The sequence below is a fragment of the Brachyhypopomus gauderio genome, chromosome 8 (genome assembly GCF_052324685.1).
Source record: "Brachyhypopomus gauderio isolate BG-103 chromosome 8, BGAUD_0.2, whole genome shotgun sequence".
NCBI lineage: Eukaryota > Metazoa > Chordata > Actinopteri > Gymnotiformes > Hypopomidae > Brachyhypopomus > Brachyhypopomus gauderio.
In genome coordinates, this window is record NC_135218.1 from 23,577,246 (window position 1) to 23,604,172 (window position 26,927).

Sequence of the window (26,927 nt, forward strand, 5' to 3'; positions counted from 1 at the left end):
GAGCCTGGAGGGCTTTCTGGAGCATTTAAACATAACAAACTTACACATCACATGGAGCCTGGAGGGCTTTCTGGAGCATCGCATGGAGCCTGCAGGGCTTTCTGGAGCATTTAAACATAACAAACTCACACATCACATAGAGCCTGGATGGCTTTCTGGAGCATCATATGGAGCCTGGAGGGCTTTTTGGAGCATCCCACGGAGCCTGGAGGGCTTTCTGGAGCATCACATAGAGCCTGGAGGGCTTTCTGGAGCATCACCAGAAAGCCCCCCAGGCTCCAAATGATGTGATTTTGTCATCATGTTTAGATGCTCCTGAAAGCCCTCCAGGGTCCATATGATGTGTGAGTTTGTTATGTTTAAAGATGTTTTCAGATTGGTCAGAATTGCCATCTATAACTGTCAACGTGTGGATGTTTACAATGATGTTATGTTAATGTAATGACCACGAATACATGGGTTTATAAGCAGTTTATTATATATATATATATATATATATATATATATATATATATATATATATATATATATATATATACAATAAACTAATATATAAACTAATAAATAATAAACAATAATAACAAACAATAAATAATAAACTAATATATATATAAACTGCTTTAAAATAAAAAAATATAAAAACACTAGTTATATATATATATTATAATAACTAATAACTAGTATATATATAATAGACGGTAACTGATTTTTTGACAAACAACACTGTAGTTCCACTGTGTTATCCACGAGGAAAACACAAACACATTTCCTAGTTCCTGACGGACCCCTGCAGAACATGTGTTTTTGTGTTGCATGTGTAATTCTAAATATTTTTTATTTTAAAGCAGTTTAAAACTCATGAAAGGACTTGGTGTTGAGTTAGGTGTGTTGGAATTAGGGAGACCAGCTAGATGTACTGTTCGGGGGGAGGGGGGTTGTTGTGGACTGATCCGAGGGGGGGCAACATTGCGACAGAAGAATAACGAGCACACGTCCAGAAGAAGACGTGGAGGAGGGCGCCGCCCACCGAGTCTACCGCGCATGCGCTCGGAAGCACCGCGTGGTGAGACGTTCACGCGCTCGGCTGTCCGCGAGCTGTAGTCGGTGAGCAGAGCGGGTTCGCTGCGGACGTGCGGCCCACACGAAGCGGGTTAAAATGCTGGTGTTGTTCGAGACGGCGGCGGGTTATGCCATTTTCAAGGTGCGTGTGCGCTTCATTACGAGGGCGGCGCGCATAACGTGAACATAAAGTGGGTTTTTTTCACGGTGGTTTGCTCAACAAATGAACGGTAGCCGTCGAGCTAACCGTTAGCTAGCAGCGTTAGCCGCGTCGGTGGTGTTTTTACCACGCACACGCACGAGCGGGTCTCGCGACCGTGTACCGTAGATCAGATCAGACCGGACCGGTTAACGACCGTGTGCTCGGCACCTGAGTCTCCGTGACCGAGATGATCCGATATTCATTGCGAGTCCACGCGGCCCTAGCGGGGCCCGCCGCCCGCCCACGTTGTAACGGTTTGGCTAAGCTAGCCACGTAACACTCAGTCCCAGCTTGAGTCGATCAGACTTACCGGAGAAGTTATGGAGATGATCGCAGTTCTTCACTACATCAACATGTTTCATGCAATGAAAGGATGCAGAGTTTAAATGGCAGTAGTGGCACCCTGGCCACCATAGCAGCTAGCTTGCGTTAGCCTCGACTGTGCATGCAGTGGGGTACACGTGATGTGATAGAAAGTTGTAAGGTGTGTGTGTTTTATCCAACAAAATACACAAATGTCGGTAATTTTTAATTGTAATACTTTTTCTAAATAGGTCCTCGATGAGCAAAAGCTCCAGCAGGTGGACAGCCTCTGGAAGGAATTTGAAACGCCGGAAAAAGCTAATAAAATGTGAGTTAAATTAATCAAGGCACTTGAGGGCTCCCTTATCGAATGTAAGATGCATTATAGAGTGTTTTTGAAATATTTAGATTATTCCACTGTGAATTTTGTATGATTTGACACTGATCATTCTTAACTTTTTTCATGTTAGAGTGAAACTCAAACACTTTGAAAAATTCCAGGACACGACCGAAGCTCTGGCAGGTACTGTAGATATTATTGTCTCGCCATGCTAGTCATCCAGATGTGCTGTTGTCAGTGATGTATCTGTTTGTCTGACTATGACATGAGGCTACTAAGCAGTTCATTCGTCACTACCACTGAGACAACAGACGTTCAGTATATTTACATATCAACAATGTTCATTTATAAGACTCTGCTGCGTTTTGAAGCACTCTTATAAAACCAAACATGTCTTCCTCCTCTGCTGCTGCTGTCATAGCGGCCACTGCGTTGGTGGAAGGGAAACTGGGGAAGAGTCTGAAGAAGGTTCTGAAGAAGGTGGTGGCCAAGGAAGCTCATGAGCAGCTGGCCATCACGGACGCCAAACTGGGGGGCGTGATCAGAGTGAGTGGCCCTTGGATCACGTGGTAGAGCATACAGAATTGTCATTTTCTGTGTGTGTGTATATGGCTGGCTGTCTGTTGTCTTAGCCATACACAGGCACAGTGAAATCAAGTCGAAGAAAGACTTTTTCTTCTATCTCTTACCAGCCTGTGCTTGACCCGTGCTCTCTGTTGCCCCCTGCAGGAAAAACTGAACCTTAGCTGCATCCACAGCCCTGCTGTAGCAGAGCTCATGAGGGGCATAAGGAACCAGATGGAGGGTCTGATAACAGGACTGCCTCCGAGAGAGATCAGCGCCATGTCTCTTGGTCTGGCACACAGGTGGGAAATCATGACATGCACACAGGTGCAAATAAGTACTCGATTTAATCGATTCCAGTGATTAATTTGCATTATTGAGTTTTCTGATATTGGTTGCCATTTGTCACTACCATGGAGACAGGCAACGTGTTTGATGAGCCGTGGTTAGTGCTGGATACCGTTTTTGTTTTTATTGGTTTAATGTTCGTTTCATTTCGTTTCACAGCCTCTCCCGTTACAAGTTGAAATTCAGCCCGGACAAGGTGGACACCATGATCGTTCAAGCCATATGCAAGTGTCTCCTTTTCACTCATACTTCATAGCTACACGTTGCTGGATGTGGTTTGCGATGAGCACTGATGATAATGGCCTTGTGTCAAGACCCTGAATACTCGGTGAAGGTGTCTAAGTCACTACCTCATCTGAGCTCGTGAAAACAGCAACGTGTGGAGGTTGTTGACAGGACGTTGCGGGCCTGCATGTCTGTGGCGTCTCGTTGAGTGTCGTCTCTTGCATCTCTAGCTCTTCTGGACGACCTGGACAAGGAACTGAACAACTACATCATGCGCTGTCGTGAGTGGTACGGCTGGCACTTCCCCGAGCTTGGCAAGATCGTCACGGACAACCTGGCTTACTGCAAGAGCGTCCGCAAGATTGGTGGGTAGAAAACGACACAGTGCCCTGACCAGTGTGTGCATGAACATCCAGGAACTTGCTACGTTGGGGACCATTGGCTGTTTAGTCCTTGGCATTCTGCGGTTTGAATTTCTGTAGCATTAAATAGTGCTCCTGTGTGTGTGTGTGTGTGTGTGTGTGTGTGTGTGTGTGTGTGTGTGTGTAGAAGAGATTAGTTACACCTATATGGTCTGAGTTTAAACTGTATCTGCATTTCTGTACCTCTCTACTCTGTGGAATGTAGGTGACCGCACCAACGTGGCCAGCACAGACCTTTCTGAGTTTCTGCCGGAGGAGGTGGAGGCTGATGTCAAGTTGGCTGCAGAGATCTCCATGGGAACGGAAGTGTCCGAGGAGGACATCAGCAACATCTTGCACCTGTGCGACCAGGTTGGTGAAAGTGTGATCCATCTTCATGGCAACCACAATAAGTGGTGTGTGTGTGTACTGGGCTCACTTCTTCTTATTCTTCAGGTGATCGAGATCTCTGAGTATCGCACTCAGCTGTACGACTACCTGAAGAACAGAATGATGGCCATTGCTCCCAATCTCACCGTCATGGTGGGAGAACTGGTCGGGGCCCGTCTGATCTCCCACGCCGGTCCGTTGAGTTTGGGGTTCAGTTACTAAACTTGTTAATGATCATGTTAAGAAGACCTTTTATAATAAGAACATAACGCTGCTATTTAAACAGGTCTCCACTTACACGCTTGTAACAAGCTCGTGAATGTCTGTTTCAACCGTGTCAACCAGGCTCCTTGCTAAACTTGGCAAAGCATCCTGCTTCTACGGTGCAGATCCTGGGGGCGGAGAAGGCCTTGTTCAGAGCGCTGAAGACGCGGCGAGACACGCCCAAGTACGGTCTGATCTACCACGCCTCTCTGGTGGGACAGACCACGGCGAAGAACAAGGGTAAGATCTCCAGGATGCTGGCCGCCAAGACGGCGCTGGCGGTCCGCTACGACGCTCTGGGAGAAGACACCAACGCGGAGATGGGGGTGGAGAATAGAGCCAAGCTGGAGGCTCGACTACGCCATCTAGAGGAGAAGGGGGTGAGTGGCACGTCTCAGTGTTCTGCATTGTTGTGAAAGAGCTCCTGTCTTTCAAGCGGTGATGATAATGACGTCCTGTCACAGTACTGAAAACTCTGTGTGGTTTTCTTTGTCACTACCTCATCTGAGCTTGTGTTGGACTATGATGGCGATCTAAAAGATTAGATTGAAATGGTTCTGTGCAGGAATCAGAAATGTCAAAGGGGAGGTGTTAGTTTCTGTAATGGATCACAGTAGTGTTGGTGCTGCTGTACTAAAGTTGCCTTTTCTCCTGATCTCAGATCAGACGCATCAGCGGATCAGGCAAAGCTCTGGCCCGGACAGACAAATATCAGCACAAGAGGTAAGTATTCCTTTTCCTTGACCGATCAAACACTAATCTAGTCAACGAAGGCCCCAATCTATGACTGCACACATAAAGGATGTTCTTGAAAAATGTTTGGGACAGTCATCAAAATACAGATAAACTGAGGAGAATCATTAACTTCTCAAATGACTAAACCTGTTTTTAAGGCTGAGTGTTTATTCTTAAATTGCAACATACTCCAATAAAGTCGTTAAGGAGTAAACATGGTAAATGGTTGAAGTAATTGAAGTGTTGAAGGGGGCCCTCCAAGATAGACCTAGCACAGACTTCTCTGGGGTTGGTCTCCAAGATGGACAGCTGGGTTCGCTCATGTTCTCCAGGTCAAATAAGACGAGGCTCGACTGTATCTGGCGTTGTATCGGGGGTACAGTGGATACTCCAAACCTCATTCTGCCCAGATAAGGACATATAGGCTCCTGAAGCTCCCCCAGTAATACCAAGGCCAGGGGTGACGAAGGCTGTTTCATTTTCCCTTCTTAGTGATGTTAAAGTGTACGACCCGTCGGGAGACTCCACGATTCCCTCCGTCTCCAAGAAGAGGAAGTTTGAGGAGGAAGAGGAGGGAGACAGGCCAGTGGAGGTCAAGGCAAAGAAAATAAAGAAGGAAACCCCGACAGCAGGTGAGGCCCCACACGGTTCCTCCAGGATCTGCCACTAGTGGCCCCCAGTTCCTGACTGAGTCTAGTGAAACCTTAGAAAGCAATTTGATCAGGCCTCTCTCTCTGAAAAGTTTTTTGTGGTTCTATTCAAGCTTCTCAGTTTGGTAGTGTCGATCTGTGATCAGTCTTCGCCTTTCAGACGTGATCTCAGTGATCTAAATTCAGATTGTTGTGAAGCTGCATGTGACAGCAGTTCCTAACTTCTCAGAGCGGCCTGCACCAACAGTTCAGTCTGATTCCAGAACCCTTCAAGACTGGGGCGCGGTAAAGCGCTGGCCCGTGTGATCCCCCTCACGTCTTATCTTATTGGCAGAACCTGAGGTTGAAACAGAGACGCCCAAGAAGAAGAAGAAAAAGAAGGAGAAACAACAGGAGCAGGATCCCAAAGAAGAGGAGGAGGAGACTGAAATCAGTCCAACAGAAGAGGTGAGGAGTCTGACTGGGAGTCTGATGACTGCAGATGGGTGCAGCACACTGGGAGTCTGATGACTTGATGTCATCACACTTCGATAAGTGTTTAAAGGGCCAGAATAATCTGCCCTTTTCCAGATGAGCTTAAGTTGGTTTTACGTCCCACGTTTTCAGGTGACTGAGAAGAAAAAGAAAAAGAAAGAAAGGAAACGTGAGGCAGAAGAGGAGCCCAAGGAGGAAGAGGAGGAGACCGTGGTCAGTCCCACAGAAGAGGTGACACCTTTTTCCTCACCGCTCTTAAATCTGTCCAAAATCACTTCAACATGTGCACATAGCATGTGTTAATTGCGTTCTCCTTCAGTTTTTATATATTCTGCCTGGTATTTGGTTTAAAAGCTTAGAAATTAATTACACATTTGTGCGCAATTTTCTCTTCCTGTTTCAGACATCAAAGAAGAAGAAAAAGAAGAAAAAGGTCAAAGAGGAGGAAGATGAATGAACAGCCAATCAGAGACTACATTCTCCCTCTGAAGCTCATAGCCAATCAGAGGCTACATTCTCCCTCTGAAGCTCATAGTCAATCAGAGGCTACATTCTCCCTCTGAAGCTCACTGGTCACTTTTCTTTCTCCATTGTATGAGGAAATTTTCTTCATCTTGACTTCATGTGGCTAGATGACAGTGTGCCTGGCCAGATTGTGTGTTGACCAACTCAAAAGGACCTGTAGTTTTTGGTTTTTGTTTTGTTTTTTTAACATGCGTTTATTAACCTTAACTTTATCAAACAGTTGCTGTTCTTAGTTTAGATGAGGACTGATCTAAGCCCTTGTGGATGACATATTTGCAACTTGGGGGTCTCAAGTGTTTGTAGAGCTTTTGCTTTGCATCAGAGATTTCACAAAACTGCTATGGGTGTCGTTTGCATACATATTGTATGAATTTTGGGTTGAACAGAAGAAAATGATTGATACAAAACAAGCTGTTTAGACAGGAGAGAGCTGGTGTTGCCTTTTTATTAAATTTCTATTTCTTTACTTCATACTCCTCATGCTTAAATCATACACATAGATTTAAAATTATCTCCTGTTTTAGGGATTAGAAGAATTTATTATTCCGGTCTTAAAAATCTTATTTTCTTACAATTGTCACATTGCCAATTCCCACCCGGCTAACCTCCTTCATCCTGTGTCCACGGCCGACCCTGGGGGCTACGGGAGGGGTGCTTCCTCCCAGACAGAAGAAGCCAAGCGCCACGTTTTCCAAATTGCTGCCCATGCCACACCAGGGGGCAGCGTAATGTTCTCAGGAGACCGTGCTAACTGCCCCAGGTAGCAACGCGGGACAGGAGACCCCGCTAACTGCCCCAGGTAGCAACGCGGGACAGGAGACCGCGCTAACTGCTCTGGGTAGCCAGCACGACCTCTAGTGTCCAGGATGGTCTCGTGTTGCTGTGATTGACAGGAGACAGTAATGCCATCCATTCCACCACCAGAGGAGTGCCAGTTTCACTCTTGGTGTCCTGGCCACAAGCAAAACCTTTTGCCTAAAATATGAACCCATCTGTGCTTTTTAAATATAAAACACTTCACAGTCTAAAACAGGAATGATTACTTCCATATAGAGATTTGGGCGAACGGGACATTCTCCCATCATGGACTTTGGAAAATTTATTGGCCCTCAGCTTAAAATAAAATCTTTGTCTCTCTCACACACGCATTCCTCCGTGGTTCCTCCTCCAGTTCGTGCTTCTATCGGGCCGGTCCAGGGAGCGTGGCCAGACTAGCATAAATCCACGGAGCCATCGTGTTGCTCCTGACGAGTTGAAGACCCAGTGGCAGCTGTAATCAAATGCTGAGCGCTGTGTGGAACCACCTTTTTAAGTAGCCGTTTTCATAGGATTTTAATTCAATTTTTGCTTCGATCTTGAGCAGATAACACCTCTGCCAAAAAGAGCATGGTCCAAAAAGAAATACATACACTCAGAACTCGAGTATTTTATTTTCCTATGATGGACTCGTTTGATTTATAGTGGAATCTGAGCGCTCTGGACGATGAACTCCTCTGTATCCCTAATTGGTGATAACTTTTGAGGAAGGGCGTCGGTGACTCGTGGTGCTTGGAAGCGAGTGTTTGCCCTCCTTCTCTTGCTTTGTAACCTTTAGCGAAATGATTCTTCCTGGTCCATCTCGGCCGTTAAAATGAGAGAGAACGCTTTTATCGGTCGGCCCAGCAGATTTATAGGGTTGGCCTTGACCACTGTACCATTCCTTATGAGCCCAAGCCCATGTTGTGCAAGACGGCGCTGGATGAGACTGAGGATGCTCCAATCCATATTTACAACAGCACGTCAGTAATCCAGATTACTGAACAGGAGATTCAGTTTTGTCTTTTATGTTTGGTGTTAGCAAGAGAAAAATAACTGCTTATATGTTGGGTGATGGTTCTCTGTGACTTTAAATTATTGGTGAGGATTTTGCAGAGTTAAGGCAAGTCATGGAATTAATGTGAAGATCCTGGTGCAATGGATTTGATGAAGAGCACACTGCAAGTCCTCCTCTCATCTGGGGTTGCCAAGTGTTCTGCATAACAATCCTCCCCTTCTACTAATCAAGGCTTTCATTCACTCCCAGCGAGAATGAAATGGGAGGTTCCACACACCACAGACATGAGATCCGATCAGAAAGAATTTGCACAACATTATGGTTAAGACCTGCTCTGTTTACTTAAGCTTTATGCACACTACGTCTCAGGGACGTTCTTTGTACATAATAGTGATGAATAAATAACTCGTCAAACATTTATTACACTGAGCTACAGTTTGACACAAGGAAACGAGAAAAAAGCACTTTGAGCAGAAACTATTGTGACAGAATGTGGTACCATAATTGTTAAGTAGATTTTTCTGTGCCGACAGATGAGATTATACATTATTAACGTTACGTGCTAATGCGTTGTGTAAGATCTCCTGTAAAGCTCCATGTTTGGCGTACTGTAGTCGCGTGGCCGTGACGTGATTCAGACCAACTCCGCTGTCTCGGTGTGCTCTGACCTCAGCTGCAAGGGCTGATGGGAAGGGAGAGGTGCCTGCTGTTGTACGTGCTCCCCTGTCAACCGTCCTGCGACGTTCCCGCAGTACAACAGAGAGCGCATGGGCCACTTCTGGATAGGAAAACGTAGCCGTCACCATAAAGCCTTTACGACTGTTACAGTATTTGCTGTCAAATTTACTTTGCAAAAATTTACTAATTTACAAACACTTATGTTTACTCTGTCAGCATTTTCTATGTCATTTATATACTGACATTTACTATGTCAGTGTTCACGATACCGTGTGATAGCACAAACCAACACAGCCTCAATGCAGGTTGTAATATTTCCCAAGTAAGCCAGTTACTCTATGCAGATGATATACCACATAAAGGCCTGAGGGCCAGTCACCTTCACAGGGTGCAGGTAGCCTTCTGCCCTGTGCAGAGCAGCATGGTCACACAGACTTCCCCCCTGGTCCAGGGTCTCGGTCAGGTGGGCTATGTAATTGGTGGCCAGGACCAGCACGTCGAGCTTGGAGAGCTTCGTGTCCGGCGGGACGGACGGCAGGGCAGCCTGGAGGTTCTGGAACGCCTGCCGTAGGTTCCGCACCCGCGTTCTCTCCCTCGCTGCGTTTTCCGGCGAATTCTGTGTCTTCGGTGCCCTTGTTCGCAGCCCAGATCTCACCTGGGAAAACCAGCCAATATGAAAAGATAAGACCCTTCGGTGAAGAGAGTGGTTTTGTGTGTTAGGACATACAGCAGCTTTACTGTGTCAGTTGAGAAGCTACATTTTCATTTCGGTTCTCTTTGGAGTTCTTGTTCGTGGAGGTTTCAATTCGATTGTGGTTTCGTCATTTGGCTCGGGGGCCCAATGATTAAAAGAATCTTGGCAATAAATCCATTCATGTGGACCTGAGATCCGTCTTTTGTGGTTCTGACCGGTTCCTACTCACCCATTTCTTGGACTCCCTGCACGCGGCCTGCCTCACACATGGCTGTGTCCATCTCTGCGTGGGATGCAGACCCCTCTGTCCCAGTTCTCCTTCCTCTGCAGCCAGACCCATCTCCAGCGGCCTCTCCGCCATCGCGACGGCACCCGGGATCGCACGGCGCCGGCCTCTCCTCCGTGGCAGTGCCCGCGCCGGCCGGACTCGCAGGACTCGCTCCTCTCCCCCCGCCCAGACGGCTGCGGCGTCCTTATGGCCGAGCCTGCGTCTCCCTCCCCTCCTGCCTTATCTGGCGAGGTAATGTGGGGATCTTCGAGAGGCGTTATCTCCCGCCTCACCTCCCCCGGGTGCACGCTTGCCAAACCCAGCAAGCTCAGGGGAGTCGCAGGGTGTCCCCCCCCCCCCCCCCCAGGGCAGGATGGAGGGGGGCCTGGGAAAAGAACAGAGCCCCTTCGCAGCTGCAGGTCCATCCCAGACGCAGCCTTGGCCCGCTGACCCGTGTGGACAAAGTGACCTAAACGATGTAAAGTTTCTGAGCAGACTAAGCTGGGCCTGCTGACGTTGTTGTTCATTCGGACAGGCGTTTTTATGGCACGTGTGCGATGGCTTACGTTCATCAAAACTATCAGACGAGGAGCGCTGACTGAGAATGGTCTTCTGCGTCCCTATGTAAATACGGACGTGAGGTGTTACAATAAAAGTGTGGGCCTACAACTCCAAGGTCAAAGTTCAACTATAACAATGCAGTGGGCTGGTGGCTCCATGAGGAACTAGGTGTGTAACTTTAACATTTGTTCCTGTGTACTTAGTTCAGGTGTTCACAATAGAGAAGTTAAGAGTGAGCTCTGTGAGTCCTCCATCATCTAAGCGAGAAGGAAAATATTAATTTGACTAATAGTTATAGGCAGAAGACAGATGGATCTTACTATGTGGTAGACAATCTTGTGAAGCTTATGTGACTCCTGTTACTGGATCTAGTTGCAGATTTATATAAAGCAGGGAAATGGAACAAAGTTCCTCTATTCTTACACAATAACAGGAAGAGCCTTCGACTCGGTGTCGAGACCCTGGATCATCTTGGCCGACGTTTTAAGCTTTTCTCTGTCATACATATAATGCAAGCAGTATTATCATCATTTTACACACTGCACATTAGCACCTCGTCGTCTTTCTTCATCTTATCGCCAATTTATTTACAGCTTCCAGAGACTTTCCTGCACTTTTACCCCATTTGACGACGTCTACAACAAATATAACAGTCTCACGTTACACGAGACGTAATGTTTATAGTGTACATTTTTAGGGCCAACAGCAGAGACTGAGGGAATCCACGCGGATCAAGAACCCAAGCAGACATCGCTAGTGGCAAACCACTTTGTCAAGCGATCGTGGTTCGGCGATCGACTACTAAGACTTGCACATCGCACGCGCGCCGGACCACGTGGTGCCGGATTCTCCTAGAGGTGCAGCAGCGCGCTAGTTAGCGGACTGGAGGTGTCGTTAGCAGTTTAATAATATAGTGTTTCGGTATCTTTAGGTTTATATATATATAGTGAAATGTCGCACCTTCAGGCGAGGTTCTTTACGAACAACAAAAAGTAAGCGCTTTGGTTGTGTAGTGATCTTAATGATGTTAGGGTGATCTCTAGCTAGGTGTTGTTCATCTGTCTACCTTCAGATAACCACACCTGAGTACACGTGTTTAAATAACCTCGCACCTTATGATCGCCGTACCTAATTGTCTTGTATTTCTCCTTTCTGAGCGTGTCGACAGCGATGGGAGCAGCTAGCCGGCCGCAGCCTGTTAGCAACACCGTCCCGTAGCTGCAGGTCTTTATGCGTCTGGCACCATCGTGGAGATATTAACACACAACGTGACACTGTCCGCAGGTACAACATAGACCCGGTTCCGTTCTCCGTCCCCGCTGCCTCGGAAGTGCCGGATCTCAGCAATGTCATCAACACGCTCCTGCAAGCCCGCAATGGTGAGATGAATCTGCTGAGATCTCGACCAGCTCATGTGAACACGTTTATGTTCATCTCATAACAGTGTAACTGATCAACACACAGCCGGCCAGACCTCTCGGCATTTACTCTCAATATATCTCTATATATATCTATATATCTCAATATAACTTTATATCTCCCCTGCGCTCAAGTTTGCTACTGTTTTTGTTAGAAAATAGTAGAACAGACATATTTAGAAGAGATCATCTTCAATTATTTGTAGACCGGGTGGATTGTTGAATTACTAATTTGTAACATGGTTTTTGCAGGGGATCACAAATATGTGGAGTTTGACTTTCTGGTTCGAGGGCAGTTCCTGCGTTCTTCTTTGGCCACTCATATGGAGACGGAGAACATCTCAACGGTAATCAGATGTAAAACTAAGTTACCTTGAATGTTTTAATGGGAAATTAACATTCAACTACAGTTTATTTTGTCATAACTTATGCTTAAATCATTCCACCTTGGGAATTGACCAAGTCCTGATCTGTGTGTGCAGGAAGAAGTTGTTGAAATTGAATATGTGGAGAAGTACACAGCTCCACAGCCGGAGGAATGCATAATGCACGATGACTGGATCAGTTCAGTGGAAGCAGACTCAGAATGGTGAGAGAGGAGATGAGCTTCATGTCTGATGTTGGATTAGGACGTTCCTGTCGCCTGTGCCATCTGGCCAACGTCTTTACACCACGACACCTCTACTTCTAGCTTGTTAATCGCACATAAGCGGCGTGTACGTGAACGATCACACACCTCTCGCTGTTTGCTCGTGTGTTTCAGGATCCTCACAGGTTCGTACGATAAGACGGCGCGGATCTGGTCCCTGGAAGGGAAGGCGGTGGCGACCGTGGCGGGCCACGCGGACGTCGTGAAGGACGTGGCCTGGGTGAAGAGAGGTGAGGAGAACCTGGTGACCTTCCAAGGCTGGAGATGGACCTCTGCTTTCTGCTGCCCGCAACACACTCTGGCAGACTGCCGCACCAAAGTCGAATCTCGACACGAGGCGCAAGTCACCTGACCATCTCGAGCGCGCCGAGTTTCGGTGAGGAACCCCCACCGGGTCTAACAGCTCTGCGCTCCTCTGGTCTAGACGGCCTGAGCTCGCTGCTGCTGACAGCCTCACTGGACCAGACGGTTCTCCTGTGGGAATGGAGCTCGGAGAAGAACAAGCTGAGGGCCCGGCACTGCTGCCGTGGACACGCCGGGAGCGTGGACACCATCGCCGTGCACCCCACGCGCACCAAGGTGTGAGACAGCCAGGAGACGTTTACGCAAAAGAGCAAAAGATCTGCACGCAGACATTTAGTTATTGGTTAATTTCTATTATTCACCATCAACTCAACAGGGTCCCGGAAAAATTTAATGCTGTATGTTTATTTCCATGGTTCACAGTTGTCTGAAATGACAGTAATTTGAGTTTTTAAAGGTTATTAGTTGAGTTGTTCATGGGTAATTAATGTCCTGCTCTTTTTTTGTTAGTTTTGCAGTGGCTCTTGGGACAAAATGCTGAAGATCTGGTCAGCAGGTAAAATGGCGTGAAATATGAATGTAGAAGAAAAATAACCCCTAATTTGTAAAAGATTTTAAAAACATCCCTTGCAGTTCCCACGGAGGAGGAAGACGAGGAAGAAGAGACCAACAGGCCGCGAAAGAAACAGAGAACTGAGCAGCTGGGCCTGACACGGGTGAGCACACACACACACACACACACGCACCCCACACAAATTAAGCTTTGTCCTAGGCCAAGAAGAATATCCCTCTCAGGATGTTACGCCTGATATGGAGTCAGTGTGTCTGTGGTTTGGCCTGATTTGACCTGTGGTGAGCCGAGAACTGGTGCTATATTGCCGTGGTGATGATGACCGTAACCTCGGATACAGACACCACTGATGACTCTGTCGGGACACGTGGAAGCCGTGTCCAGTGTGCTGTGGACGGACGGCGAGGAGCTGTGCAGTGCATCCTGGGACCACACCATTCGCCTGTGGGACGCAGAGACGGGCAGCCAGAAGAGCACGCTGGTGAGACACTCACTTCCAGGGTAAAAACAGTGACGGGCTTTCGCCTGTAGGTGGTGCTATAACTCTGCCTCCTGGAGACACACATTCACATTGGTGTGTTGGTATACTTCATGCTTGGAATATGGAATGATGGAGATGATCTGGGTGGTCAGCTGATCAAGATTGCTTGGTACAACTGTGTTGTAGACAGGAAGCAAAGTGTTCAACTGTGTCTCCTATTCACCGCTGTGTCGCCGCCTGGCAACAGGAAGTACAGACAGACACGTGCGTCTGTGGGACCCCCGCTCTAAAGGTGACACACACACACACACACACACACACACACACATTCATAGATGAGGGAATGTTTGTTTCTTTGTGTGAACCTCCCTGTTTCCCGCTCTGTCTCTCTCTCTCACACACACACACACACACACACACAGATGGCTCTCTGGTCCTGCTCTCTCTGACGTCTCACACCGGGTGGGTGACGACGGTCAGGTGGTCTCCCTCCCACGAGCAGCAGCTCATCTCCGGCTCTCTGGACAACCTCGTCAAGCTCTGGGACACCAGGAGGTACGCAAACGTGTCTGTCTCATCTCTCCTTGTCCGTCCAGCGAGGGCGGGGTTAGATGGAGGGGCCGGCTGTCTGGGCGGAGCCGTGGTCGTCCGTGCCGCACATTTCTCTGCTTTTCATTCAGTACTTCCTGTCTGACTTCTTCTTCCTGTCTGCAGCTGTAAGGCTCCTCTGTACGACCTGGAAGCCCACGAGGACAAAGTTCTGTGTGCTGATTGGACAGACAGTGGGGTAAGACAGGGGAGGAAGGAGGGTGTGTGTGTGTGCGCGTGTGTGTGTGTAAGATGCAAATGTATCGTCTATACTGGAAATACAGGTCAGCTGTCTCATATTCTGTATGTGACGATATCACGGCTGATCATCTTCCAGATGATTCTGAGTGGAGGAGCAGACAACAAACTCTACACCTACAGATACACGACCTGCTCATCCGACGATGGGGCGTAGAGCCCGCCCCCGCTTCCACGACAACACCGAGCCGCGCCATGGAAACACCATAACAACATCCAGCCGCATCACCATGGAAAGAAGCTTAAGAATTCCATCACGACCTTTCACCCTCAGAACTACACTGAACAAAGAGTACTAGTCACTCTCCAGTTGATTTCCACAGTGTTTTAGTATTTGTATTTTTGATATTTTCAGTGTGTTTTTCCCTTTGGTCTCCCCCTTTTACCTCTTTCCCTTTGTAATCAAATTGAACATAAAGATATCATTAGCTGATGAACACGGGTATGATACAGTAATAACAGCCTCTCTCTGTCTTGATGCTATGGGTGTAATTATGTACAGGGTCTGTGTTCACTGTGTGTTATGTCTGCAGAATAAGGATGATAATCTATTGGGATTGTGTTACCATAGCAGAACATCACTAATTATATTAAAATGAAGTGTTGATAGGACTGACCTGAAACATAATTGTCTGGGGTGTTTGAGATTTGACCGGAAAGTCACAGCACAAAAGAAATATCCCTTGTAGTTTGTAATAAAGGGCTTGTTTGTATATTGTGGCTGTATTGGATATTTCAGAGGAAGCATTAATTCACCATAACATTTATTCTGTATGCCCAGCAGAACTGATAAACAAGTCCTGGGTCAATGCCTTGGATTTAAGTTGTTTTATTGATAAGTCAGCTGGTTTGTCCATTGAAAGATACATTACTCATTTACAGCATTTGTCAGACGCCCTTATCCAGAGCGACTTACATTTTTATCTCTTTTTTTTTTATACAAGTGAGCAATTGAGGGTAAAGGGCCTTGCTCAGGGTCACCTCAGTCATGGCCTCAGGTCTGGGGATTGAACCCACGACCCTCCGGTCACAAGACCAGTTCCCTAACCACCAGGCCATGACTGCCCTACCTACTCCCTCCTGTTACACATTACTACTTGAACTGAATTTGTCGAGAGTAATGAATGTAGAGCAAGCGTGTACTAAGAGAGATGTTTGTAATGCCAATATCGAACACAAGGTGGCGATACGCCGCCACATCGTGTATCGTATCGGCCCCGTCGTCCCTCAAGAAGAAGCTCGACCAACATGGCCGACTGGGACGCGCAGCGACCAGGACACACACACACGCACACACACAGTCTGCGTGTTTTCTTTATGTAGATCATTACACAGTCGCCGTATTCGAGCAAACATTTAATCCTTACACTCACTATGGGGAAGAGGGAAAAGGGAGAGCGAGGTAAATATTGTGTTTTGTTTTTTTGTGGCTAATAAATGATACATGTATAGTTGAACTAGATATTTGTGCGACGACGTTGCGTTGAAATCTCACGACGCCCGACGCGTTGTCGATCCCCAGAGAGGAAGCCTAAGAAACGTAACCACGACGACGACGATGATGATGATGATGAGGCGGCGGGGGGGAGCGAGTCGCAGGACGCCGTCCCAGCCGCAGCGGGCAAACAGGTGGACGAGTCCGCCACCAAGCTGGACGAGTACGGATCCAAGGACTACCGCCTGCAGATGCTCCTGAAGACCGACCACTCCTCTCGTCCTCTGTGGGTGGTAAGACGGGGTTGATGTTCCCACCCTTCCTGACCTTCTACCACACTGTGACTACTAGACCGGTTAAATCCTTCATGTGATGTTTGTTCTGAGTTCTTTAGAGTAACCCCGTCCTCATGGCCCACCAGACTATCAGCACTTTAGTGCCCAGCCACACCTGGATCAGGTATTCGGTCCTTCTTAATGTCTCAGGTGTGGTGAGTGTGGGATGAAGCAACAATATGAACCGCCTCTCAGGCCTTGTGGACGGGGTTGCGGAACGCTGTCACAGATGGCGTTAGGGATTTGAAAATCTCACTCTCGTATATATGGATGTGTCTCTGTGTCCTGGTCACCAGGCGCCCGATGGTCACGTCTTTTTGGAGGCGTTCTCGCCAGTGTACAAGTACGCGCAGGACTTCCTGGTTGCCATAGCGGAGCCCGTGTGCAGACCCATCCACGTGCACGAGTACAAGCTGACGGCCTACTCGCTGTACGCCGCCGTGAGCGTCGGCCTGCAGACGTCCGACATCGTGGAGTATCTGCAGAAGCTGAGCAAGACGTCGGTGCCTGACGGCATCGTTCAGTTTATAAAGGTGTGAATGGAATTGTGCAAAGTACAGGTGTGTGCGTGCGTGTGAACATTTGTGCGTGTGTGCGTGTTGTGAATTTACAGTTTCCAGGTGGTCATTCTCTAATGCATGTGCACATGTGTGCTGCATAATAGTGAGAGAACTGACTGAACTTTGCTTGGTCTTTTTCCAGTTGTGCACCGTGAGCTACGGGAAGGTGAAGCTGGTGTTGAAACACAACAGGTAGGTGTGTGTGTGTGTGTGTGTGTGTCCTGACCTGCTGCCTCTGCTTGCGTGCTGCGGGACGGCACCCACAGCAGGGCATCCCGCCAGGACCTGAACGGTCTGCACAATCACAGATTCTGTGGTTGGAATGACTAGAATAGAGCGGGACTCTGGTCTACTACACCCTCTGGTCTTCTACAGCCTGCATCTCTGTTATCTCCCCCTCCAGTGCACCCACTGCATTATGATAGCAAGCCAAGACGCAACCAAGATGAGCTGAAACAGAATCTGGTGTACATGACAAGACACAACTGTTTATACATGTTGCAAAACCAGTGGCCCCTAAAGCAATCTGCTCATTATGAGTGTACTGATGTTATAAATGTGTTTATAAGGCATACACGATCATACACAAACTAATGTTTAATGGTGGGGGGCAGGTATTTTGTGGAGAGTGCCTTCCCGGACGTGATTCAGCGATTACTCCAAGACGTCGTGATTCGGGACTGTCGTCTCCGCACTGCCGAAGGGGAGGAGACCGAGCTGATCACAGAAACCATCTCCAACAAACCTGCAGTGAGTACACACACACACACACACCATCTCCAACAAACCTGCAGTGAGTACACACACACACCATCTCCAACAAACCTGCAGTGAGTACACACACACACCATCTCCAACAAACCTGCAGTGAGTACACACACACACACACACACACACCATCTCCAACAAACCTGCAGTGAGTACACACACACACACACACACACACACACACACACACCATCTCTAACAAACCTGCAGTGAGTACACACACACACACCATCTCCAACAAACCTGCAGTGAGTACACACACACACACCATCTCCAACAAACCTGCAGTGAGTACACACACACGTCTACACACACACACACACGTCTACACACACACACGTCTGCAAACACACATTACACACGCACGCACACACACACACACACACACACGCACGTCTACAAACACACATTACACACACACACCATCTCCAACAAACCTGCAGTGAGTACACACACACACACACACACACACACCATCTCCAACAAACCTGCAGTGAGTACACACACACACACACACACACACACACACACCATCTCCAACAAACCTGCAGTGAGTACACACACACACACCATCTCCAACAAACCTGCAGTGAGTACACACACACACACCATCTCCAACAAACCTGCAGTGAGTACACACACACACACCATCTCCAACAAACCTGCAGTGAGTACACACACACACACCATCTCTAACAAACCTGCAGTGAGTACACACACACGTCTACACACACACACACGTCTACACACACGCACACACACACACACGTCTACACACACACACGTCTGCAAACACACATTACACACGCACGCACACACACACACACACACGCACGTCTACAAACACACATTACACACACACGTTTACACGCACGCATGCACACACACACACACACACACACACACACACACGCACACACACATTACACGCACACACACACACACACACATTACACACACACACACACACACGTTCAGAACAAGGTTGAACGAGGTCAGAGTTATTTTTGCTTGTAGAGGCAAACTTTCCCATGACAGCCAATTGAAAGAGTCTTGCCAAAATCATACTGACACCAGTTCCTCTGCATGTTTTGTGAGACACTCAGTTCTCTGTGCCTGTACACGCACAAACGTTTCTTCTTGTTTTTCATATATTGGCAGTGCTAATGTACGAGTGTTTTGTTGCTGAGAAGCACAACAATACTTCTAACACTTTATTAGGTCTGTAAACCTAATGATACGTCAACATTAATATTTCATATTAATCAGGCAAAAGTATATTTATTGGCTGTCAATGCAATATGATGCAGTTACACTCTGTAATATATAATTATTGTGATGGATAAATGTAGCAATACAAAGTTTTTTCAATCTTGGACGACACAAACATTAGGCTCTTGATGTCTAGCCCTGATGTTTCACCGTATGTTCATGTAGTTGATGGGCTGACCCCTACTGACGTGTATTCTGAGGTACTTTTCGGTCTTTACCTCTGGACCTCTACACACTCAGTACTTGAGCAGTGTATGCTCGCTGTCGCCCCCTGCTGTGCAGATCTCTAGGTCTCTTCAGGATAACGGGGGCGCGACAACGTCTCAGCCTACAGACGCCAAGGGCTCGGGCACCCAGGTCCCTGAGGACATCTTCAGCTACTATGAGCAGATGGATAAAGAGGACGAGGAAGAGGAGGAGACGCAGACCGTGTCCTTCGAGATCCGCCAGGTAAATCTGCGGCTGTGGCCGTCCTTCATTATCCGAGGTCCAATCAGGAACAGGTGGCCCCGCCCCCCAGCTGGTCTCTGGTCAGCGGTAAACACGGTAACTAGTTTGATCGACTGTTTTGTTGTACGTTGCTTGTTCGTTTGGATCCTGCCGGGTCTTCTGAGGGACTGGAGTGGTCGTGCGCTGTTTAAACTTACGTAAACGTTTCACTCTGGAGGATGGAGGATCGGTCCTCTCACAAAACGCCTGCGGCCGTCAGCGCAAGCGTCACCGGGGGATACAGCCCATCCTGCCGATGCTTTGGCATGTCGAAGGTTTAAAAGGCGTCGTGCAACACACACACACCTGCGTTCCAGCCTTCTGGGGAAGTTGGTGGTGTGCGGTTAAATTCAACCTCGGCTTTTGAAATACAACGAACAGCTTGTCATCATGATGAAAGATGTGTTTGGTTATTAAAACAATGGCCAACCTTTGATGGTTTCTGATGACTTCAGTATTTCTAACCTCAGACAAACTGTGCGATTGCCGAGTGTACTTCTTGAACGTTGAACCGTGAGCTCTCTGCGTCTGCAGGAGATGATTGAGGAGCTACAGAAACGTTGTATCCAGCTGGAGTACCCGCTGCTGGCCGAGTACGACTTCCGTAACGACACGGTCAACCCCGACATCAACATGGACCTGAAGCCCACAGCTGTGCTGCGGCCCTACCAGGAGAAGAGTCTGAGGAAGATGTTTGGCAATGGGCGTGCTCGCTCCGGGGTCATCGTGCTCCCCTGCGGTACACACACACACACACACACACACACACTCTCTCTCATGTTTCTCCGTGTCCTACCCGTGAGCATCTGGATGTCCGCCCCTCTCCCCAGGTGCCGGTAAGTCCCTGGTGGGCGTGACGGCGGCGTGTACTGTTCGTAAGCGTTGCCTGGTGCTCGGTAACTCGTCGGTCTCCGTGGAGCAGTGGAAGTCCCAGTTCAAGATGTGGTCCACCATCGACGACTCCCAGATCTGCCGCTTCACCTCGGACGCCAAGGACAAGCCCATCGGCTGCTCGGTGGCCATCAGCACCTACTCCATGCTGGGTCACACCACCAAGCGCTCGTGGGAGGCCGAGCGCGTCATGGAGTGGATGCGCAGCCAAGAGTGGGGGCTCATCATCCTGGACGAGGTGCACACCATCCCAGGTGTGGCCGCCGCTCACACACACACCCCCCCCCCCCCCCCCCCCCCCCCCTCCGGGTAGCGCCCCCCCCGTCTCACGTGCACCCCTGGTGTTTTTGCAGCCAAGATGTTCCGGCGTGTCCTGACCATCGTGCAAGCCCACTGTAAACTGGGCCTGACCGCCACACTGGTGCGAGAGGACGACAAGATCGTGGACCTCAACTTCCTCATCGGGCCCAAACTGTACGAGGCCAACTGGATGGAGCTACAGAACAACGGATACATCGCCAAAGTGCAGTGTGCAGAGGTACACACACACACACACACACACACACACACTCTTACACACACGCACGCGCGCACACACACACAAACACACACACACTTGCACAAACACACTCGTACACACACACACTCTCATACAAACACACTCATACACACTTACACACACTTACACACACACACTCATACACACACACACACACACTCATACACACACACACTCATACACTTACACAAACACACTCACACACACACTCATACAAAAAAAAACACACACACTCATACACTCACACCTGCACTCACACACACATACTCACACACTCACATGCAGTATGATAAAAAAAATGGCCATGTGATTCCAACCAAGCATTTTTAATTAAACAGTATATTATGTGGGCTCTTTTTAAATGTGTGTGTGTGTGTGTGTGTGTGTGTGTGTGTGTGTCAGGTGTGGTGTCCCATGTCTCCAGAGTTCTATCGGGAGTATGTGGCCATTAAGACCAAGAAGCGTATCCTGCTGTACACCATGAATCCCAACAAGTTCCGCGCCTGCCAGTTCCTGATCCGCTTCCACGAAAGACGCAACGATAAGATCATCGTCTTTGCCGACAACGTCTTTGCGCTCAAAGAATACGCCATCCGCCTGAACAAGTACTGCACGCGTGACACTTCCCCGCCGTGTAATCGCTTTAAAAATAATAAAATAGCCAAGAACTTCAATCAACTGCTCACGTACTCTTGATTCGCCTTGTTTTGCGTATTGCGTCAACTAAGAATTTTCAATAGAATTCTAAATTGAATGCCCTTCTGCCAAATCTCCTTGTCCCCGATTGGCCATTCTACTCCTGGGCCCCGATTGGCCATTTTACTCATGGGCTCTGATTGGCTATTTTATCCTTGGGGTCTATTGGGTAGAAAATCAGCCCTGAGGCTTTGAGAAGTCTGACTTGAACACTTGAACACTTCCATGTGACTCTTTTGCCCCTCTTTGTTCAGGCCGTATATTTATGGACCCACGTCCCAGGGGGAGCGGATGCAGATCCTGCAGAATTTTAAGCACAACCCCAAGATCAACACCATCTTTATCTCCAAGGTAACATGGCTCTGATTTGCCCTTTCTCCAACCTAGAGTGGGGTTGCCGAATCTGGCTTTAAATGGTGTCCAAGGTGTGAAATGATTCCTATACATATTAAAAACAAAAGTGTGTTACTTTCTGAGCATTTCAGCTGTAGTTCATGAGCATGTGACAAACACGCCAGCCACTGAAGAAATAGCTTCACATTTCAGTGGACATGTTCTATATTCAAATGTGTTTCTGAATTCAAAGGGTACTGTGATTTTTCAAGCACAAAATTTATTTCAAGTTACCCCACCTTAATTCTAGGTAGTAACACTTTTCTTGACTGAACAAAATTGAGGATTATGGGGCCGAGTTCTGGTCCAAGACGGTGATTTACCTGAACCGACCCATACCAGGAGCCAGGAGCTCTGGATAAGCCTTAAAGCCTCGGCTACAGACCTACTCAGTGTGACTTTTGTTTGTCCTGCCAGGAACTTGCATGATGGTCGTTTAAGCTTAGGATACAGCTAAAGTTGCTGTGCAGTAACCCCCCCCCCCCCAACGGTCTATTTTTAAACATTTGTAAAATGATGGATAAGTTTAAAAATAGACCGTGAAATACCAAAGACCTGAAACCTGACAGAAGGTTTCGAAACGTTTTATTTTTTGGCAGTGATGGCAGCAGGTCTACTTAAAATAATAAACCAATGAAATGATATCAGTTTAATCTTTATTTAGCTGCAGGGGATGTTGGCACATCAAGTTTGAAATATACAAAGGAGTGGTGAAGTAAGACTTGGAATGCAGACAATTAAACATGTGTATACAACCAGTGATAAAAAAAACTTGCTAGAAGTTAGTCAAATGAAGGTACACAAATAACTGTCTAGAACTGATGAATGTACATTTATTTTTGCTTTATGAACTCAATATTATACATTTAAATTATTGGAGTTATTTAGCCAGTTCTTTGCGATTGGTTGGATACAGAATAAAGCCAAAATCAAAGTTCTCTTTGTCAGTTGTTCACAAGTACCAGACATGCAAGGAATAAATGTGTCCAGGACATTACTGCTACTAACGACATCAAACTGTTGAAGAGGACAGATTTTGAGTTGAACAGTATTGTTGGAGTATCGTTATTTGTGATTAGCAGGAAACTTGAGATGTTTGGAAAATGACCGGCAGGATAAAGACGACTGAACAATGCTGGCTGCACATGACTTCTTCCAAGGACAGAAATACTGTACCTTTATTGTTCGTCTCTTAAGTCTTTCCTCTGTCTCTGTCCGTCTGTTTCTCTCTTAGGTGGGAGACACGTCGTTTGACTTGCCTGAGGCGAACGTTCTGATCCAGATCTCCTCCCACGGAGGCTCCCGGCGTCAGGAGGCCCAGAGGTTGGGCCGGGTGCTCCGTGCCAAGAAAGGTAAACGCACGTCCCCAGCGCACGTCTTCCTGTTGGAAGGAGGCTAAAATACCCTGGGCACCAGCTCCTCAATCCCTTGACCTGCTGCTCCGGTGTGGACAACTCAAGCTGGGTTCATCTGTGCAGGGATGGTCGCTGAGGAGTACAACGCATACTTCTACTCCCTGGTATCCCAGGACACACAGGAGATGGCCTATTCCACCAAGAGACAGCGCTTCCTGGTGGACCAGGGGTATAGCTTCAAGGTTGGTCTCTCCACGTCTAGGTTCACGGATGACTCGAGCGCTTGGGCAAATAATCTAATTGGATTCAGCCAACTTGCATCATTTGTTTGATAGCAGTTTAAACTGTGTTTTGACTGTTAGAGGTGACACGTTTACATCTTCATTTCTCAGAACCCCCCCCCCCCCATTCCCATATTTTATTCTTTTTGAAAGAAAGCACAGCGTTTACTCTTAAATCCTTAATTTTATGTCTGTTGTCTATTCTCACTGTCTGTCTGTCTCTCTTTCTCTCTGCTTCTCCCTCTCTCTGTCTCTTTATCCTTGTCTGTTTCGCCCTTTGTTGTTCCTCTCAGGTCATCACTAAGTTAGCAGGTATGGACGAAGAGGACTTGATGTTCTCCTCACGCGAGGAGCAGCAGAACCTCCTGCAGAAGGTTCTGGCAGCTTCCGACCTCGATGCTGAGGAGGAGGTGGTCATAGGAGAGATGGGAGGAAGACCTCAGGTAACCGCTCCGCGCCCACATCCTCCTCTTCCTCCTTGTTTACACGTGTACTCTTCCTCTTCAACCGTTACCCCAGCCACAGTGGCGGTCCAACAGGAGACATCAGCTTCTGACCCAAGGCGTTATTTCAAATGTAGACACATGTCGTTTGTCCACACAAGGACAGGTCTTATGAATGTGAACAGGAGAGTGTGCTCCCTCCAGATGACAGATGCTCAGAAACTCAGGTTGCTGTTTACAGTAAATAATACAAACAAACAAACAAAAAAGCATGAACACACTCACATTTTGGCGTATCCTTTGAAAAGCATGTTTTAGAATATCATCCAGGACGATCATCCAAGCCGTTGTTTCCTGCTGTGGTTTGATCCTGGTCTCTGTGATCTTCTCCATTCCTGCTGTGGTTTGATCCTGGTCTCTGTGATCTTCTCCATTCCTGCTGTGGTTTGATCCTGGTCTCTGTGATCTTCTCCACTCCTGCTGTGGTTTGATCCTGGTCTCTGTGATCTTCTCCACTCCTGCTGTGGTTTGATCCTGGTCTCTGTGATCTTCTCCACTCCTGCTGTGGTTTGATCCTGGTCTCTGTGATCTTCTCCACTCCTGCTGTGGTTTGATCCTGGTCTCTGTGATCTTCTCCACTCCTGCTGTGGTTTGATCCTGGTCTCTGTGATCTTCTCCATTCCTGCTGTGGTTTGATCCTGGTCTCTGTGATCTTCTCCACTCCTGCTTTGCTTCTCTCTAGTTTTCACGCCGGGCGGGGACCATGAGCTCCATGTCGGGCGCTGACGACGCCGTCTACATGGAGTACCAGTCTTCTCGCGGCAGCAAGTCTATAGCCAGTAAAAACATCCATCCCCTCTTCAAGCGCTTCCGCAAGTGACCCCGCCCCCACGCCGTATCAGGCCCCGCCCCGTGAAGGCGGGATTCGCTGGGGAGGCGTGCAGCAGTGCCTCTGAGATGGGAGACGGTGCTAGATGGCACTGTGAATACAGCTGTTCTCCAGAAGCCTTTAGCGGAGACTCCAAAGAACTGATGGAGAGATGAGAACACCACCACCACAGGAAGGTGACCCAGGTGGACCACAGAAAAGCATAAAACCAAACCAATATCTCAATAGAGCAAATAAATGTGCCCTGAACCTGTGGAAGATTGAGCACCAGTGTTTAAAGGTGGTAGAACTTTTTGTCTGAAGGTGAAGATGATCATTACTGCAGTGGATTTGGGAATCATTTAGGCACTTTTCAAAGGCTCCGTGTTCAAACCAGCAGCAACTTTTCACACCTATTAGAGCCTGAATTGTGTGTAGTAAGGGGAGACTTAGTGTTGCCTCTCCCTGTGACAGGATTGGATAAACAGTATATAGTTAATGGATTCCATATCGATGATAAGTTTTTGTATTGTGTATGATTGCAATTAATGTCATGAGGAAAAGTAAATAAAAGGAGCTGTATTTGTAATGTGAACCGTCTTGTAGGACGAAATAATCACGTTATGAATGGAACAAAAGAATGTCTGTTATTCCTGCTGACGGGGTTATTTTGTTTTTTTTTTCAATCTTGGGTTGATTTAATCTGTACTCAGTTTTCCTGCCAGCCACTTCGCCTTAGCAGCTTCTGCGGTGGCCCAATTGGCTAAAATACAAACTTACAATCCTCAGGTTGCCCTTCGGTGACCTTCTCTCTTGTCACATAAACGTGGTCCCAGATCGTGTTCCCTGAATGAATACGGCTTTTTAAAAAAAGAGAAGATTCCCTGTAGTCAAGAGCGTCACCCAGAATCGTGTGCTTTAATCTGTACTAGGTCTCCCCCAAATATGGCAGGAGACAGTGAATCACGTAAATGGGTAACCTGGAAGGAACCTTCTCGGCTTTCAGTGAAACAGGTGGGTCCATTCGGCTAACAGGCTGTACAATGTGCTGTTCCTGTAATCCTACTAAACGGAAGTGTATCTACAATGACCTGAGGTGCCAATTCCAGATCAGAAAGTAAAAGTCCTCACCAGGATTTTGCTCAGGCTTCCTGGATTGTGGATCAAATTCCTTGATTCCACTAATTTTACCTGGATTGCACTAATTAGAAAATCTAGCAAGCTTGAGCAAAATCCTGGTGAGGACTTTACTTTCTGAACCAGGAATTGACACCTCTGACTCGAATTGAACTTGTGTGCAACTTGGAAATCTTTGAGAGGAAGAAATACATTTCGCTATTTTTTTAGCTTGCATACCAACCCGCGGAGCCCCTTTCGTTCCGTTTCTCTTCACGTGTTTCCACCTGCTCCCTTAATTCGCAGTAGCGGTAATAACGCGAAGTGACATCGACATCTTACGTACAGGTGACAGTGTTGGAAAAACTGCGGTGAAGTTGGTATCACGTTTGCACATTCGGGATTCTTTCTTCAATAACTTGCAAAATATTTAAACACCTACAACTTCGCGTCAAGAATAAGCGTATTTTAAATTGTAGACTTATTTTAATGTACTACTGTCTCCGCTGCAACATTTAAGGCACCGTCTACAAATTACCTTAACACGGACGCAGTCGTAAAGATCCCGTTTTTTGCAATAATTTCAATAGCTTTTAAAATGTCCTTCATAAAACCACCAAACAAGTTGTATTACATAAAGTGCACGATCTACGGCAAACTACAACTCTTAGCTGGGTATTTGTGGTCGTCAGTTTATGTCTTAA

The 26,927-nt window shown here is 47.5% G+C and overlaps 4 protein-coding genes and 1 non-coding gene across 6 annotated transcripts; 4 read left to right on the forward strand and 1 right to left on the reverse strand.

Annotated features, from left to right (window-relative positions):
* Positions 1 to 1,032: 1,032 nt before the first annotated feature.
* On the forward strand, positions 1,033 to 6,946 carry nop58 (NOP58 ribonucleoprotein homolog (yeast)). The gene is made up of 15 exons (XM_077015657.1): positions 1,033 to 1,201; positions 1,816 to 1,892; positions 2,035 to 2,087; positions 2,326 to 2,450; positions 2,634 to 2,770; positions 2,976 to 3,040; positions 3,272 to 3,406; positions 3,669 to 3,814; positions 3,899 to 4,025; positions 4,178 to 4,476; positions 4,758 to 4,819; positions 5,324 to 5,463; positions 5,816 to 5,928; positions 6,088 to 6,186; positions 6,359 to 6,946. The coding sequence occupies exons 1-15, from the start codon at positions 1,157 to 1,159 to the stop codon at positions 6,410 to 6,412; spliced, it is 1,677 nt and encodes a 558-aa protein (XP_076871772.1). The 5' UTR covers positions 1,033 to 1,156; the 3' UTR covers positions 6,413 to 6,946.
* On the forward strand, positions 2,129 to 2,218 carry LOC143522260 (small nucleolar RNA SNORD70). The gene has a single exon (XR_013132973.1). It is a non-coding gene; the product is annotated as a small nucleolar RNA SNORD70 (small nucleolar RNA).
* A 2-nt stretch (positions 6,947 to 6,948) lies between the features above and the next one.
* Positions 6,949 to 10,159, reverse strand: tcf23 (transcription factor 23). The gene is made up of 3 exons (XM_077015658.1): positions 9,895 to 10,159; positions 9,351 to 9,626; positions 6,949 to 9,071 (listed from the first exon to the last, which is right to left on the reverse strand). The coding sequence occupies exons 1-3, from the start codon at positions 10,024 to 10,026 to the stop codon at positions 8,928 to 8,930; spliced, it is 552 nt and encodes a 183-aa protein (XP_076871773.1). The 5' UTR covers positions 10,027 to 10,159; the 3' UTR covers positions 6,949 to 8,927.
* A 1,146-nt stretch (positions 10,160 to 11,305) lies between these two features.
* wdr12 (WD repeat domain 12) lies at positions 11,306 to 15,518 on the forward strand. The gene is made up of 13 exons (XM_077015661.1): positions 11,306 to 11,486; positions 11,779 to 11,873; positions 12,165 to 12,259; positions 12,395 to 12,501; positions 12,676 to 12,791; positions 12,986 to 13,140; positions 13,375 to 13,420; positions 13,498 to 13,580; positions 13,776 to 13,916; positions 14,103 to 14,208; positions 14,339 to 14,471; positions 14,631 to 14,703; positions 14,842 to 15,518. Exons 1-13 carry the CDS (start codon positions 11,446 to 11,448, stop codon positions 14,917 to 14,919), a joined length of 1,269 nt encoding a protein of 422 aa, XP_076871776.1. The 5' UTR covers positions 11,306 to 11,445; the 3' UTR covers positions 14,920 to 15,518.
* A 464-nt stretch (positions 15,519 to 15,982) lies between these two features.
* ercc3 (excision repair cross-complementation group 3) lies at positions 15,983 to 25,702 on the forward strand. 2 transcript variants are annotated; one of them, XM_077015663.1, is made up of 15 exons: positions 15,984 to 16,164; positions 16,285 to 16,490; positions 16,829 to 17,065; positions 17,235 to 17,284; positions 17,707 to 17,842; positions 19,415 to 19,582; positions 20,156 to 20,360; positions 20,452 to 20,766; positions 20,866 to 21,050; positions 21,474 to 21,676; positions 22,022 to 22,118; positions 23,395 to 23,512; positions 23,639 to 23,757; positions 24,090 to 24,239; positions 24,982 to 25,702. In XM_077015663.1, exons 1-15 carry the CDS (start codon positions 16,137 to 16,139, stop codon positions 25,117 to 25,119), a joined length of 2,355 nt encoding a protein of 784 aa, XP_076871778.1. In that variant the 5' UTR covers positions 15,984 to 16,136; the 3' UTR covers positions 25,120 to 25,702. The 2 variants fall into 2 exon arrangements, with proteins under 2 accessions (XP_076871777.1, XP_076871778.1); XM_077015662.1 differs by having other exon boundaries at positions 15,983 to 16,164; positions 24,090 to 25,124.
* Positions 25,703 to 26,927: the final 1,225 nt, after the last annotated feature.

What these genes read in the sequence shown, in the direction of transcription:
- ercc3 (XM_077015662.1), top strand. Translation starts at nt 16,137, where the DNA reads ATGGGGAAGAGGGAAAAGGGAGAGCGAG. An exon ending in GAGGGAAAAGGGAGAGCGAG is followed by an intron (nt 16,165 to 16,284) that starts GTAAATATTGTG and finishes GTCGATCCCCAG; the next exon opens with AGAGGAAGCCTAAGAAACGT. An exon ending in CCAAAGTGCAGTGTGCAGAG is followed by an intron (nt 21,051 to 21,473) that starts GTACACACACAC and finishes TGTGTGTGTCAG; the next exon opens with GTGTGGTGTCCCATGTCTCC.
- tcf23 (XM_077015658.1), bottom strand. Translation starts at nt 10,026, where the DNA reads ATGGCGGAGAGGCCGCTGGAGATGGGTCTGGCTGCAGAGGAAGGAGAA. An exon ending in GCAGGGAGTCCAAGAAATGG is followed by an intron (nt 9,627 to 9,894) that starts GTGAGTAGGAAC and finishes TGGTTTTCCCAG; the next exon opens with GTGAGATCTGGGCTGCGAAC. An exon ending in GCTACCTGCACCCTGTGAAG is followed by an intron (nt 9,072 to 9,350) that starts GTGACTGGCCCT and finishes TTTCCTATCCAG; the next exon opens with AAGTGGCCCATGCGCTCTCT.
- nop58 (XM_077015657.1), top strand. Translation starts at nt 1,157, where the DNA reads ATGCTGGTGTTGTTCGAGACGGCGGCGGGTTATGCCATTTTCAAG. An exon ending in CGGGTTATGCCATTTTCAAG is followed by an intron (nt 1,202 to 1,815) that starts GTGCGTGTGCGC and finishes TTTTCTAAATAG; the next exon opens with GTCCTCGATGAGCAAAAGCT. An exon ending in TGGTCAGTCCCACAGAAGAG is followed by an intron (nt 6,187 to 6,358) that starts GTGACACCTTTT and finishes TTCCTGTTTCAG; the next exon opens with ACATCAAAGAAGAAGAAAAA.
- wdr12 (XM_077015661.1), top strand. Translation starts at nt 11,446, where the DNA reads ATGTCGCACCTTCAGGCGAGGTTCTTTACGAACAACAAAAA. An exon ending in GCTCCTGCAAGCCCGCAATG is followed by an intron (nt 11,874 to 12,164) that starts GTGAGATGAATC and finishes TGGTTTTTGCAG; the next exon opens with GGGATCACAAATATGTGGAG. An exon ending in GTGGAAGCAGACTCAGAATG is followed by an intron (nt 12,502 to 12,675) that starts GTGAGAGAGGAG and finishes CGTGTGTTTCAG; the next exon opens with GATCCTCACAGGTTCGTACG.